This window comes from Triticum aestivum, chromosome 2A (assembly GCF_018294505.1).
Source record: "Triticum aestivum cultivar Chinese Spring chromosome 2A, IWGSC CS RefSeq v2.1, whole genome shotgun sequence".
NCBI lineage: Eukaryota > Viridiplantae > Streptophyta > Magnoliopsida > Poales > Poaceae > Triticum > Triticum aestivum.
The window spans coordinates 666,571,702-666,585,246 of NC_057797.1; the positions used below are offsets into that span (position 1 = coordinate 666,571,702).

General features: G+C 46.3%; 1 protein-coding gene across 1 annotated transcript; it reads right to left on the reverse strand.

The window, feature by feature from the left end:
- Nucleotides 1–1,047: 1,047 nt before the first annotated feature.
- Nucleotides 1,048–1,781, reverse strand: LOC123191821 (uncharacterized; the record flags this gene model as incomplete). Its single annotated transcript, XM_044604407.1, has 2 exons — nucleotides 1,048–1,188; nucleotides 1,322–1,781. Coding segments are annotated over 2 exons (516 nt in total), but the record flags the coding sequence as incomplete, so codon positions are not given.
- Between the last annotated feature and the right edge of the window lie 11,764 nt (nucleotides 1,782–13,545).

The following is a 13,545-nucleotide window of genomic DNA, read 5'->3' on the forward strand; positions in this document are numbered from 1 at the left end:
ATTTCAACACATCACATTACTCATGACAAACAGGAGCAGAACGGGACGAATGGGCAACGAACAATGGAAAAGGAGCAAAAATATTCTCCGACACAATCTGGAAGTTAAATATATGGAAAAACATCTGTAATTTAAGCTATATGTAAACATCAAAGGGAACTGTATGTATTTTGTGGTGTTGCTGGAGAGGATGTTCAGTGGCAGACCACCCCAATTACTGGTAGGCTTTCAGTCCCTACAACACACAATCAAGTCAAGAGGAGTGCTCATGGATGCATGTCACGATTTTTATTCTTGAAAAAATGTTATGAAGCATGGACAATAAAGTAGGGAACGCGGCGCCACCATGAGGATGCAGTTCCTTCAGTTGTCAGGCCCACCAATGCAAAATCTGCTTCAATCTATACTAAGCAAACAATACACTGCCGAATCAAACATCGTCACATTTATTCAGTAATTGGCCTAGAAGATATATGCTAGATTGCAGCATAATCTCTAGTGTATTTGCCAACATCATGTCCAGCCACAGTGCATGTAAAAAATCAAACAATACAGAAAACAACCTACTGCTCAGTTACCATCTCTCTAAATAAATCTCTGAAGAACAAAAGCTTGAGGGAAGGGGCAACAACAGGGCAGTTCCTTCAGTTGTCAGCCCCACCAATGCATAAGCTGCTTCAATCTATACTAAGCAATCAGTACACTGCCGAATCAACCATGGTCAGATTTATTCAGTAATTGGCCTAGAAGACATACACTGCCAACATCATGTCCAGCCACAGTGCATGCAAAAAATCAAACAATACAGATACTCTGAACACACAAAAGCTTGAGGGAAGGGGCAACAGCAGGGCTGTTTTTGAGGGAGGTCGAGGCATCACATACCTGTGTTGTAGCCACCGTTGGACTCAGAGTGCTTCTCTGGACCAAGAATTCCGGTGAACACAGTGCCGGTTCCTCCGGCGTACTCAAAGGCGAACTCGGTGCCGGTTCCTCCGGCGTACTCAAAGGCGAACTCGGTGCCTGTTCCTCCAGCGTACTCAAAGGCGGCATGATGCGGAGCATAAGCGACGGTGCACTACTCGCTGGTGGCGCTGGCCTGGTTCATGATTCGGGCCAAGAACAATTCAACTTATAGCAGCGAACTCCAATCCGGGTCGGGACGGTTTCTTTGTTTGAGAAGGAGACCTGAGCAGGAGTTTGAGAAGGACACGGGAGCAGGATTTCCGTCAGAAATTCAAATAAAACACGGGAGCAAAAATTCGTCAGGGACTCCATCCTCCCGCGCGAGGCGCCACCCGAGCCGCCTTCCGCCCCTTACCGCTGGCGACGGCGAGCGCGGAGCTGGCCTTGACGGCGAGGGCGGCCATCTCCTGCCCGGAGAGCGGCCGGCGGAGCATGGACATGGGCAGCGCGAAGTAGAGCCACCCGGGCTGCAGCGCCTCCTCGGCCGCCAGCGCACGGGCGGGCGCGTCGAAGCGGAGCTCGCGAAGTAGAGCCACACGGGCTGCAGCGCCTCCTCGGCCGCCAGCGCACGGGCGGGCGCGTCGAAGCAGAGCTCGTCGGCGCTGCACAGGAAGCTCGACGCGCTGGCGGCGTCCCCAGCGCCTCGCCCGCCATGACGGGCGCCGCGAACTGCACCAAAGAGCCGTCTGGGCCGACCACCTTCGCCGTGGCCACACGCCGGCGACGGCCGTCGACGGCGCACGACGGAATGGGCGTAGCCGCCGCCGTTGCCGCAGGAGGAATGGATAAGATGACGGGAGGACAGCGAGTGAAATTCAAATGAGTACAGGGTTTTTTTTGCAAAATGAAACGTTATATAGAGACCCATACTAAAACAGGGACTGCGGGTTGATTTTTTATAAACCGAGGGGCTTTTTCGTAAAACGCCAGCGACGACGGACGACCAGAAACCCACGGCGCTTTATTATTAGAGAGATGCGGGACGAAACCAAGAATATCACCTTGCTTTAATAGTAGGTATAGATATAGATGGTGGAACCTAGCTAATTTTCGTCCGTCATGGAACGCTGGCTTTTTTCCGTACGCCCTGGGAAGCTGGGGTTAATATTTAAGTTCGTCAGTGATTTTCTCGAACAACTGGGCCGTACGTTCGTTAGTGATTTTCTCGAACAACTGGGCCGGCCCATAAAGATAGTGATAGCCTGCGATGACGTACTGTAGCTCAAAAATGAGATGCCTGCGGGGGATCGAACCCAGGATGTCATATTACAAATGTCACACTACAACCAGTTGACCTACCAACCTTTGTCAGTTATAAAGCAGTGCAAAACACTACAAACCAATTCCCATTGTAGATACGTTTTTTTTTAATTTCGAACGCAATTGTTTTTTTAGATACGAGAATGTTTTGTGAAAAGCAAACACTTTACAAATTTGTAAACATATTTTAAAAAACTGAAACATTTTCTGAAAATCATGAACAAGTTTTCAAACAGGAACATTTTTTAATTCCTAAAAAATGTGAAAACATAAACATTTTTTAACTTACGAACAAAATTGGAAAACACAAAAAAAATTGAAACTCCTGCAAAAATGGAAACATGTATATTTTAATATATTTTTGAACAATTTTTGGAAACGGGAACATTTTTTTGAAATTCCAAAAAAAATCTGAAATGTTGTGAAAATTTGAACAAAAAAATGCCAAACAATTTTTGAAACCCCCCCAAAAAATTTGAAAACATATTTTTTTAAAAGATTTTTGGACAATTTTGGAAATTGGAACATTATTTGAAACTCCTAAAAATGAAAATATGAAAAAAATGTGAACAATTCCTGTAAACGGGAACATTTTCTCAAATTCTGAAGTTTTTTTAAAAGTTGTGAAAAAACAGAACAAAACCATTCTGAACAAACTTTGAAAAACTTGAGCATTTTTTAAAATCTAAAACATTTTTAAATTTATGTACAAATATGAAAACACGACCATTTTTGATTTTTTTTTAAAAGCGTGAACCTTTTTTTATATAGAGTGGGTTCATTTGAATATTTATCCCACCTTGCTTTAATCCACAAAAATCCACCAGTTTATATACACCGGAGAGTTGTCGAGTAATCATCATGCGCAACAAAGGTTAAAGTGTCGGAGTGAAAGAATTAAGATTTAGCTCTAATTAAATGAAATTGTGGGAATGGAGCCTGACAAAAGAATTAAATGTTAGCTCGAAATGTGAGAAGTATGGCTGGATCGTTCTCTCGTGATGTGCTTGCATGTCCTATGGAGTGTATGATTTGACTGAATCTAACTAACAAAAGATATAAGATACCTAATTGGAGTGGTATTTATAGCAGGTGAATGATGGTAGAATCTTAATGCATACTAACAAAACAACACCAGAGCCCTGCAAAAAAAACGAGGTGTGTGTGACATGAGAGATGTTGCTGCCTTCTTTCCATGGGTGCATTAAGAACGAAAAAAGAAAAAAGAAGCAAATGACCAACCGTCAGCTTTTATTTTTGGACGGCATGTTAACCTTTTCAAACGAAAAAAAGTAAATGACCTGCATTTTTATTTCTCGGTCTTTTTGCCGCTATCAAGTTTTACTTTTTTGAAAAAAATACCTGGTTAATCTACAAGCAACTTTCGATCAAGCATTGTTGCTGCAAATGACACACACAACAGTTTTAGGCACGCTGCTGTTGCTCAACGCATAACACAATGTTGGAAGACCAACCGCTTGCTACTTCCGAAAGCACGCCAATGTAAACCAGTCGCCGCTATTATTTTCTATTGGGAAGTTTTTTCTTTTGAACCGGGCATTACCTCTTTCCATTACTGCAACATAACGGAAATACAGCAGTCCAAAGAGAAGGAGAAAAAGGGAAGCGAGTCCAACGCATCGCCGGAAAACCCACTGTGAGCACTCGCCATCGAGATTACTCACTGCGGGGCGAAAACCCGACGACACCTAATCACAATAGCTAGCATCCAAGGCCTAAAGCCCCAAAAGAACACAAGACATAAAGCTCGCACATAACAGAGCAACATAGTTCAAGCCCACGTAAGAGGGGGGGGGGGGAGTAACTCAAGCAACTATTTGAACCATGGAGCAGCATCTCCAGCAGATCAGCATGCCGCCTCATCTTGGTTCGCCGCGCAGATTCTCATCATCATCGACGCGTTCTCCTTCAGCATCTCCGCCCCACCCCTCATGGCAGCCGCTTCATCTTGCCTCAGCAGTCCTGCCCAGTAGCACATTAAGGCACAAGCAGAAAAAAATACATTCAAACGGGTTTGTAAGCAGTTTGAATTCAAAGGTAGCTCTATTACGACAAGACCATATCGCCTAGCATACAGCAGCAATCCCTGCTGTATAAAAATTTGTTGGGGAATGTTGCAGAAAACAAAAATTTTCCTACGGTTTCACCAAGATCCATCTATGAGTTCATCTAGCAACGAATGATTGGATTGCATCTACATACCTTTGTAGATCACGCGTGGAAGCGTTCAAAGAACGGGGATGAGGAAGTCGTACTCGACGTGATCCAAATCACCGGAGATCCTAGCGCCGAACGGACGGCACCTCCGCGTTCAACACACGTACGGTCAGCGTAACGTCTCCTTCTTCTTGATCCAGCAAGGGGGAAGGAGAGGTTGAGAAAGATGGCTCTAGCAGCAGTACGACGGCGTGGTGGTGGTGGAGCTGCAGTACTCCGTCAAGGCTTCGCCGAGCTCTATGGAGGAGGAGGGGGTGTTGGAGAGGGAGAGGGAGGCACCAAAGGAAAAGGTAAGAGATCCTCCCTCCCCCCCCCACTATATATAGGGGGCCTAGGGGGGGCGCCGGCCCTAGGAGATGCAATCTCCTAGGGGGGGGGGCGCCGGCCAAGGGGTGGGGGGCTTGCCCCCCAAGCAAGGGGACGCCCCCTTTAGGGTTTCCCCCACCCTATGCGCATGGGCCCTAGGGGAAGTGGCGCCCCAGCCCACTTTGGGCTGAATCCCTTCCCACTTCAGCCCATGGGGCCCTCCGGGATAGGTGGCCCCACCCGGTGGACCCCCGGGACCCTTCCGGTGGTCCCGGTACAATACCGGTGACCCCAAAACTTGTCCCGATGGCCGAAATAGCACTTCCTATATATAATTCTTTACCTCCGGACCATTCCGGAACTCCTCGTGACGTCCGAGATCTCATCCGGGACTCCGAACAACATTCGGGTTACTGCATATACATATCCCTACAACCCTAGCGTCACCGAACCTTAAGTGTGTAGACCCTACGGGTTCGGGAGACATGTAGACATGACCGAGATCGCTCTCCGGTCAATAACCAACAACGGGATCTGGATACCCATGTTGGCTCCCACATGCTCCTCGATGATCTCATCGGATGAACCACGATGTCGAGGATTCAAGCAACCCCGTATACAATTCCCTTTGTCAATCAGTATGTTACTTGCCCGAGATTCGATCGTCGGTATCCCAATACCTCGTTCAATCTCGTTACCGGTAAGTCACTTTACTCGTATCGTAATGCATGATCCCGTGACCAGACACTTGGTCACTTTGAGCTCATAATGATGATGCATTACCGAGTGGGCCCACTGATACCTCTCCGTCATACGGAGTGACAAATCCTAGTCTTGATCCGTGTCAACCCAACAGACACTTTCGGAGATACCCGTAGTATACCTTTATGGTCACCCAGTTATGTTGTGACGTTTGGTATACCCAAAGCACTCCTATGGTATCCGGGAGTTACACGATCTCATGGTCTAAGGAAAGGATACTTGACATTGTAAAACTCTAGCAAACGAACTATACGATCTTGTGCTATGTTTAGGATTGGGTCTTGTCCATCACATCATTCTCCTAATGATGTGATCTCGTTATCAATGACATCCAATGTCCATAGTCAGGAAACCATGACTATCTATTGATCAACGAGCTAGTCAACTAGAGGCTTACTAGGGACATGTTGGTGTCTATTATTCACACATGTATTACGATTTCCGGATAACACAATTATAGCATGAATAAAAGACAGTTATCATGAACAAGGAAATATAATAATAATCCTTTTATTATTGCCTCTAGGGCATATTTCCAACAGTCTCCCACTTGCACTAGAGTCAATAATCTAGTTACATTGTGATGAATCGAACACCCATGGAATTCTGGTGTTGATCATGTTTTGCTCTAGGGAGAGGTTTAGTCAACGGATCTGCTACATTCAGGTCCGTATGTACTTTACAAATATCTATGTCTCCATCTTGAACATTTTCACGAATGGAGTTGAAGCGACGCTTGATGTGCCTTGTCTTCTTGTGAAACCTGGGCTCCTTGGCAAGTGCAATAGCTCCAGTGTTGTCACAGAAGAGCTTGATCGGCCCCGACGCATTGGGTATGACTCCTAGGTCGGTGATGAACTCCTTCACCCAAATTGCTTCATGTGCTACCTCCGAGGCTGCCATGTACTCCGCTTCACATGTAGATCCCGCCACTACGCTCTGCTTGCAACTGCACCAGCTTACTGCCCCACCATTCAAAATATACACGTATCCGGTTTGTGACTTAGAGTCATCCAGATCTGTGTCGAAGCTAGCGTCGACGTAACCCTTTACGACGAGCTCTTCGTCACCTCCATAAACGAGAAACATTTCCTTAGTCCTTTTCAGGTACTTCAGGATATTCTTGACCGCTGTCCAGTGTTCCTTGCCGGGATTACTTTGGTACCTTCCTACCAAACTTACGGCAAGGTTTACATCAGGTCTGGTACACAGCATGGCATACATAATAGAACCTATGGCTGAGGCATAGGGGATGACACTCATCTCTTCTATATCTTCTGTCGTGGTCGGACATTGAGCTGAGCTCAATTTCACACCTTGTAACACAGGTAAGAACCCCTTCTTAGACTGATCCATATTGAACTTCTTCAATATCTTATCAAGGTATGTGCTTTGTGAAAGACCTATGAGGCGTCTCGATCTATCTCTATAGATCTTGATGCCTAATATATAAGCAGCTTCTCCAAGGTCCTTCATTGAAAAACTCTTATTCAAGTAGGCCTTAATGCTGTCCAAGAGTTCTATATCATTTCCCATCAAAAGTATGTCATCTACATATAATATGAGAAATGCTACAGAGCTCCCACTCACTTTCTTGTAAACGCAGGCTTCTCCATAAGTCTGTGTAAACCCAAACGCTTTGATCATCTCATCAAAGCGAATGTTCCAACTCCGAGATGCTTGCACCAGCCCATAGATCGAGCGTTGGAGCTTGCACACCTTGTCAGCATTCTTAGGATCGACAAAACCTTCCGGCTGCATCATATACAATTCTTCCTTAAGGAAACCATTAAGGAATGCCGTTTTGACGTCCATTTGCCATATCTCATAATCATAGAATGCGGCAATTGCTAACAAGATTCGGACGGACTTCAGCTTCGCTACCGGTGAGAAAGTCTCATCGTAGTCAACCCCTTGAACTTGTCGATAACCCTTAGCGACAAGCCGAGCTTTATAGATGGTCACATTACCATCTGCGTCTGTCTTCTTCTTAAAGATCCATTTATTTTCTATGGCTCGCCGCTCAACGGGCAAGTCAGTCAAAGTCCATACTTCGTTTTCATACATGGATCCTATCTCGGATTTCATGGCTTCCAGCCATTTGTCAGAATCCGGGCCCGACATCGCTTCTTCATAGTTCGAAGGTTCACCGTTGTCTAACAACATGATTTCCAAGACAGGGTTGCCGTACCACTCTGGTGCGGAATGTGTCCTTGTGGACCTACGAATTTCAGTAGGAGCTTGATCAGAAGTATCTTGATCATCATCATTAACTTCCTCTCTAGTTGGTGCAGGAACCTCAGGAACATTTTCTTGAGTTGCGCCTTTTTCCGGTTCAAGAGGTAATACTTCATCAAGTTCTACTTTCCTCCCACTTACTTCTTTCGAGAGAAACTCTTTCTCTAGAAAGGATCCATTCTTGGCAACAAAGAGCTTGCCTTCGGATCTGAGGTAGAAGGTATACCCAATAGTTTCTTTAGGGTATCCTATGAAGACGCATTTTTCTGACTTGGGTTCGAGCTTTTTAGGTTGAAGTTTCTTGACATAAGCATCGCGTCCCCAAACTTTTAGAAACGACAGCTTAGGTTTCTTTCCAAACCATAATTCATACGGTGTCGTCTCAACGGATTTCGACGGAGCCCTATTTAAAGTGAATGCGGCAGTCTCTAAAGCATAGCCCCAAAAAGATAGCGGTAAATTGGTAAGAGACATCATAGATCGCACCATATCTAATAGAGTGCGATTACGACGTTCGGACACACCATTTCGCTGAGGTATTCCAGGCGGCGTGAGTTGTGAAACTATTCCACATTTTCTTAAGTGTGTGCCAAATTCGTGACTCAAGTATTCTCCTCCACGATCTGATCGTAGGAACTTGATTTTCCTGTCACGTTGATTTTCAACCTCACTCTGAAATTCCTTGAACTTTTCAAAGGTCTCAGACTTGTGTTTCATCAAATAGATATACCCATATCTACTCAAGTCATCAGTGAGGGTGAGAACATAACAATAGCCACCGCGAGCCTCAACACTCATCGGACCGCACACATCAGTATGTATGATTTCCAATAAGTTGGTTGCTCGCTCCATTGTTCCTGAGAACGGAGTCTTGGTCATTTTACCTATGAGGCATGGTTCGCACGTGTCAAATGATTCGTAATCAAGAGACTCTAAAAGTCCATCTGCATGGAGTTTCTTCATGCGTTTGACACCTATGTGACCAAGGCGGCAGTGCCACAAGTATGTGGGACTATCATTATCAACCTTACATCTTTTGGTACTCACACTATGAATATGTGTAGCATTACGCTCGAGATTCATTAAGAATAAACCATTCACCATCGGAGCATGACCATAAAACATATCTCTCATATAAATAGAACAACCATTATTCTCGGATTTAAATGAGTAGCCATCTCGTATTAAACGAGATCCTGATACAATGTTCATGCTCAAACTTGGCACTAAATAACAATTATTGAGGTTCAAAACTAATCCCGTAGGTAAATGTAGAGGTAGCATGCCGACGGCGATCACATTGACCTTGGAACCATTCCCGACGTGCATCGTCACCTCGTCCTTCGCCAGTCTCCGCTTATTCCGAAGCTCCTGCTTTGAGTTACAAATGTGAGCAACTGCACCGGTATCAAATACCCAGGAGCTACTACGAGTACTGGTAAGGTACACATCAATTACATGTATATCACATATACCTTTCGTTTTGCCGACCTTCTTGTCCGCTAAGTATTTGGGGCAGTTCCGCTTCCAGTGACCACTTTCCTTGCAATAAAAGCACTCAGTCTCGGGCTTGGGTCCATTCTTTGGCTTCTTCCCGGCAGCTTGCTTGCCGGGCGCGGCAACTCCCTTGCCGTCCTTCTTGAAGTTCTTTTTACCCTTGCCCTTCTTGAACTTAGTGGTTTTATTGACCATCAACACTTGATGTTCCTTCTTGACTTCTACCTCTGTTGATTTCAGCATAGCAAATACTTCAGGAATGGTCTTTTCCATCCCCTGCATATTGAAGTTCATCACAAAGCTCTTGTAGCTCGGTGGAAGCGACTGAAGGATTCTGTCAATGACCACGTCATTCGGGAGATTAACTCCTAGCTGAGTCAAGTGGTTATGCAACCCAGACATAGTGAGTATGTGCTCACTGACAGAACTGTTTTCCTCCATCTTACAGCTGAAGAACTTGTCGGAGACTTGATATCTCTCGACCCGGGCATGAGCTTGGAAAACCATTTTCAGCTCTTCGAACATCTCATATGCTTCATGTATCTCAAAACGTTTTTGGAGCCCCGGCTCTAAGCTGTAAAGCATGCCGCACTGAACGAGGGAGTAGTCATCGGTACGTGCCTGCCAAGCGTTCATAACGTCTTGTTCTGCAGGGAGAACAGGTGCGTCACCCAACGGTGCTTGTAGGACATAATCTTTCTTGGCAGCTATGAGGATGATCCTCAGGTTCCGGACCCAGTCTGTGTAGTTGCTGCCATCGTCTTTCAGCTTGGTTTTCTCTAGGAACGCGTTGAAGTTGAGGACTACGTTGGCCATTTGATCTACAAGACATATTGTAAATATTTTAGACTAAGTTCATGATAATTAAGTTCATCTAATCAAATTATTTAATGAACTCCCACTTAGATAGACATCCCTCTTCTAGTCATCTAAGTATAACATGATCCGAGTCAACTAGGTCGTGTCCGATCATCACGTGAGACGGACTAGTCAACATCGGTGAACATCTTCATGTTGATCGTATCTTCTATACGACTCATGCTCAACCTTTCGGTCTTCTGTGTTCCGAGGCCATGTCTGTACATGCTAGGCTCGTCAAGTCAACCTAAGTGTTTGCATGTGTAAATCTGTCTTACACCCGTTGTATGTGAACATTAGAATCTATCACACCCGATCATCATGTGGTGCTTCGAAACAACGAACTGACGCAATGGTGCACAGTTAGGGGGAACACTTTCTTGAAATTATTATGAGGGATCATCTTATTTACTACCGTTGTTCTAAGTAAACAAGATGCAAAAACATGATAAACATCACATGCAATCAAATAATAAAAGTGACATGATATGGCCAATATCACATAACTCCTTTGATCTCCATCTTGGGGCTCCATGATCATCTTGTCACCGGCATGACACCATGATCTCCATCATCATGACCTCCATCATCATGTCTCCACGAAGTTGCTTGCCAACTATTACTTCTACTACTATGGCTAACGCGTTTAGCAATAAAGTAAAGTAATTTACATGGTGTTTCTCAATGACACGCAGGTCATACAAAAAATAAAGACAACTCCTATGGCTCCTGCCGGTTGTCATACTCATCGACATGCAAGTCGTGATTCCTATTACAATAGCATGAACATCTCATACATCACATATATATCATTCATCATTCATCACAACTTTGGCCATATCACATCACAAAACACTTGCTGCAAAAACAAGTTAGACGTCCTCTAATTGTTGTTGCAAGTTTTACGTGGCTGCAATAGGGTTCTAGCAAGAACGTTTTCTTACCTACGTGAAAGCCACAACGTGATTTGTCAACTTCTATTTACCCTTCATAAGGACCCTTTTCATCGAATCCGCTCCAACTAAAGTAGGAGAGACAGACACCCGCCAGCCACTTTATGCAACTAGTGCATGTTAGTCGGTGGAACTGGTCTCACGTAAGCGTACGTGTAAGGTTCGTCCGGGCCGCTTCATCCCACAATACCGTTGAAGCAAGATAAGACTAGTAGCGGCAAGAAAGTTGACAACATCTACGCCCACAACAAATTGTGTTCTACTCGCGCAAGAAGAACTATGCATAGACCTAGCTCATGATGCCACTGTTGGGGAACATTGCAGAAAACAAAAATTTTCCTACGGTTTCACCAAGATCCATCTATGAGTTCATCTAGCAACGAGTGATTGGATTGCATCTACATACTTTTGTAGATCACGTGTGGAAGCGTTCAAAGAACGGGGATGAGGAAGTCATACTCGATGTGATCCAAATCACCGGAGATCCTAGCGCCGAACGGACGGCACCTCCGCGTTCAACACACGTACGGTCAGCGTAACGTCTCCTTCTTCTTGATCCAGCAAGGGGGAAGGAGAGGTTGAGGAAAATGGCTCCAGCAGCAGCACGACGGCGTGGTGATGGTGGAGCTGCAGTACTCCGTCAGGGCTTCGCCGAGCTCTATGGAGGAGGAGGGGTGTTGGAGAGGGAGAGGGAGGCACCAAAGGCAAAGGTAAGAGACCCTCCCTCCCCCCCACTATATATAGGGGGCCTAGGGGGGCGCCGGCCCTAGGAGATGCAATCTCCTAGGGGGGCGGCGGCCAAGGGGTGGGGGGCTTGCCCCCCAAGCAAGGGGGCGCCCTCTTTAGGGTTTCCCCCACCCTAGGTGCATGGGCCCTAGGGGAAGTGGCGCCCCAGCCCACTTTGGGCTGAATCCCTTCCCACTTAAGCCCATGGGGCCCTCCGGGATAGGTGGCCCCACCCGGTGGACCCCCGGGACCCTTTCCGGTGGTCCCGGTACAATACCGGCGACCCCGAAACTTGTCCCGATGGCCGAAATGTTGGGGAACGTAGTAATTTCAAAAAAATTCCTACGCACACTCGAGATCATGGTGATGCATAGCAATGAGAGGGGAGAGTATGATCTACGTACCCTTGTAGATCGCAACGGAATCGTTGACACAACGTAGAGGAAGTAGTCGTACGTCTTCCCGATCCGACCGATCCAAGCACCGTTACTCCGGCACCTCCGAGTTCTTAGCACACGTACAGCTCGATGACGCTCCCCGGGCTCCGATCCAGCAAAGCTTCGGGGATGAGTTCCATCAGCACGACGGCGTGGTGACGATGATGATGTTCCACCGACGCAGGGCTTCGCCTAAGCACTACAACGATATGACCGATGTGGAATATGGTGGAGGGGGGCACCGCACACGGCTAAGGAACGATCACGAAGATCAACTTGTGTTTTCTAGGGTGCCCCCTGCCTCCGTATATAAAGGATCCAAGGGGGGTGCGGCCGGCCTAGAGGAGGCGCGCAGGAGGAGTCCTACTCCTACCGGGAGTAGGACTCCCCTCCCTTTTCCTTGTCCAAGTAGGAGAGAGGGGGGAGAGAAGGAAAGGGGGGGCGCCACCCCTCCCTCCTTGTCCAATTCGGACTAGGGGGAGAGGGGGGCGCGGCCTGCCCTGGCAGCCCCTTCCTCTTCTCCACTTTAGGCCCATGAGGCCCATTAACCCCCCGGGGGGTTCCGGTAACCCCCCGGTGCTCCGGTTTTATCCGAAACTTCCCGGAACGCTTCCGGTGTCCGAATATAGTCATCCAATATATCAATCTTTATGTCTCGACCATTTTGAGACTCCTCGTCATGTCCGTGATCACATCTGGGACTCCGAACTAACTTCGGTACATCAAAATGTATAAAACTCATAACAACTGTCATCGTAACTTTAAGCGTGCGGACCCTATGGTTCGAGAACAATGTAGACATGACTGAGACACGTCTCCAGTCAATAACCAATAGCGGGACCTGGATGCCCATATTAGCTCCTACATATTCTACGAAGATCTTTATCGGTCAGACCGCATAACAACATGCGTTGTTCCCTTTGTCATCGGTATGTTACTTGCCCGAGATTCGATCGTCGGTATCCAATACCTAGTTCAATCTCATTACCGGCAAGTCTCTTTACTCGTTCCGTAATACATCATCTCACAACTAACATATTAGTTGTAATGCTTGCAAGGCTTATGTGATGTGCATTACCGAGAGGGCCCAGAGTTACCTCTCCGACAATCGGAGTGACAAATCCTAATCTCGAAATACGCCAACCCAACATCTACCTTTGGAGACACCTGTAGAGCACCTTTATAATCACCCATTTACGTTGTGACGTTTGGTAGCACACAAAGTGTTCCTCCGGCAAACGGGAGTTGCATTCTCTCATAGTCATAGGAACATGTATAAGTCATGAAGAAAGCAATAGCAACAT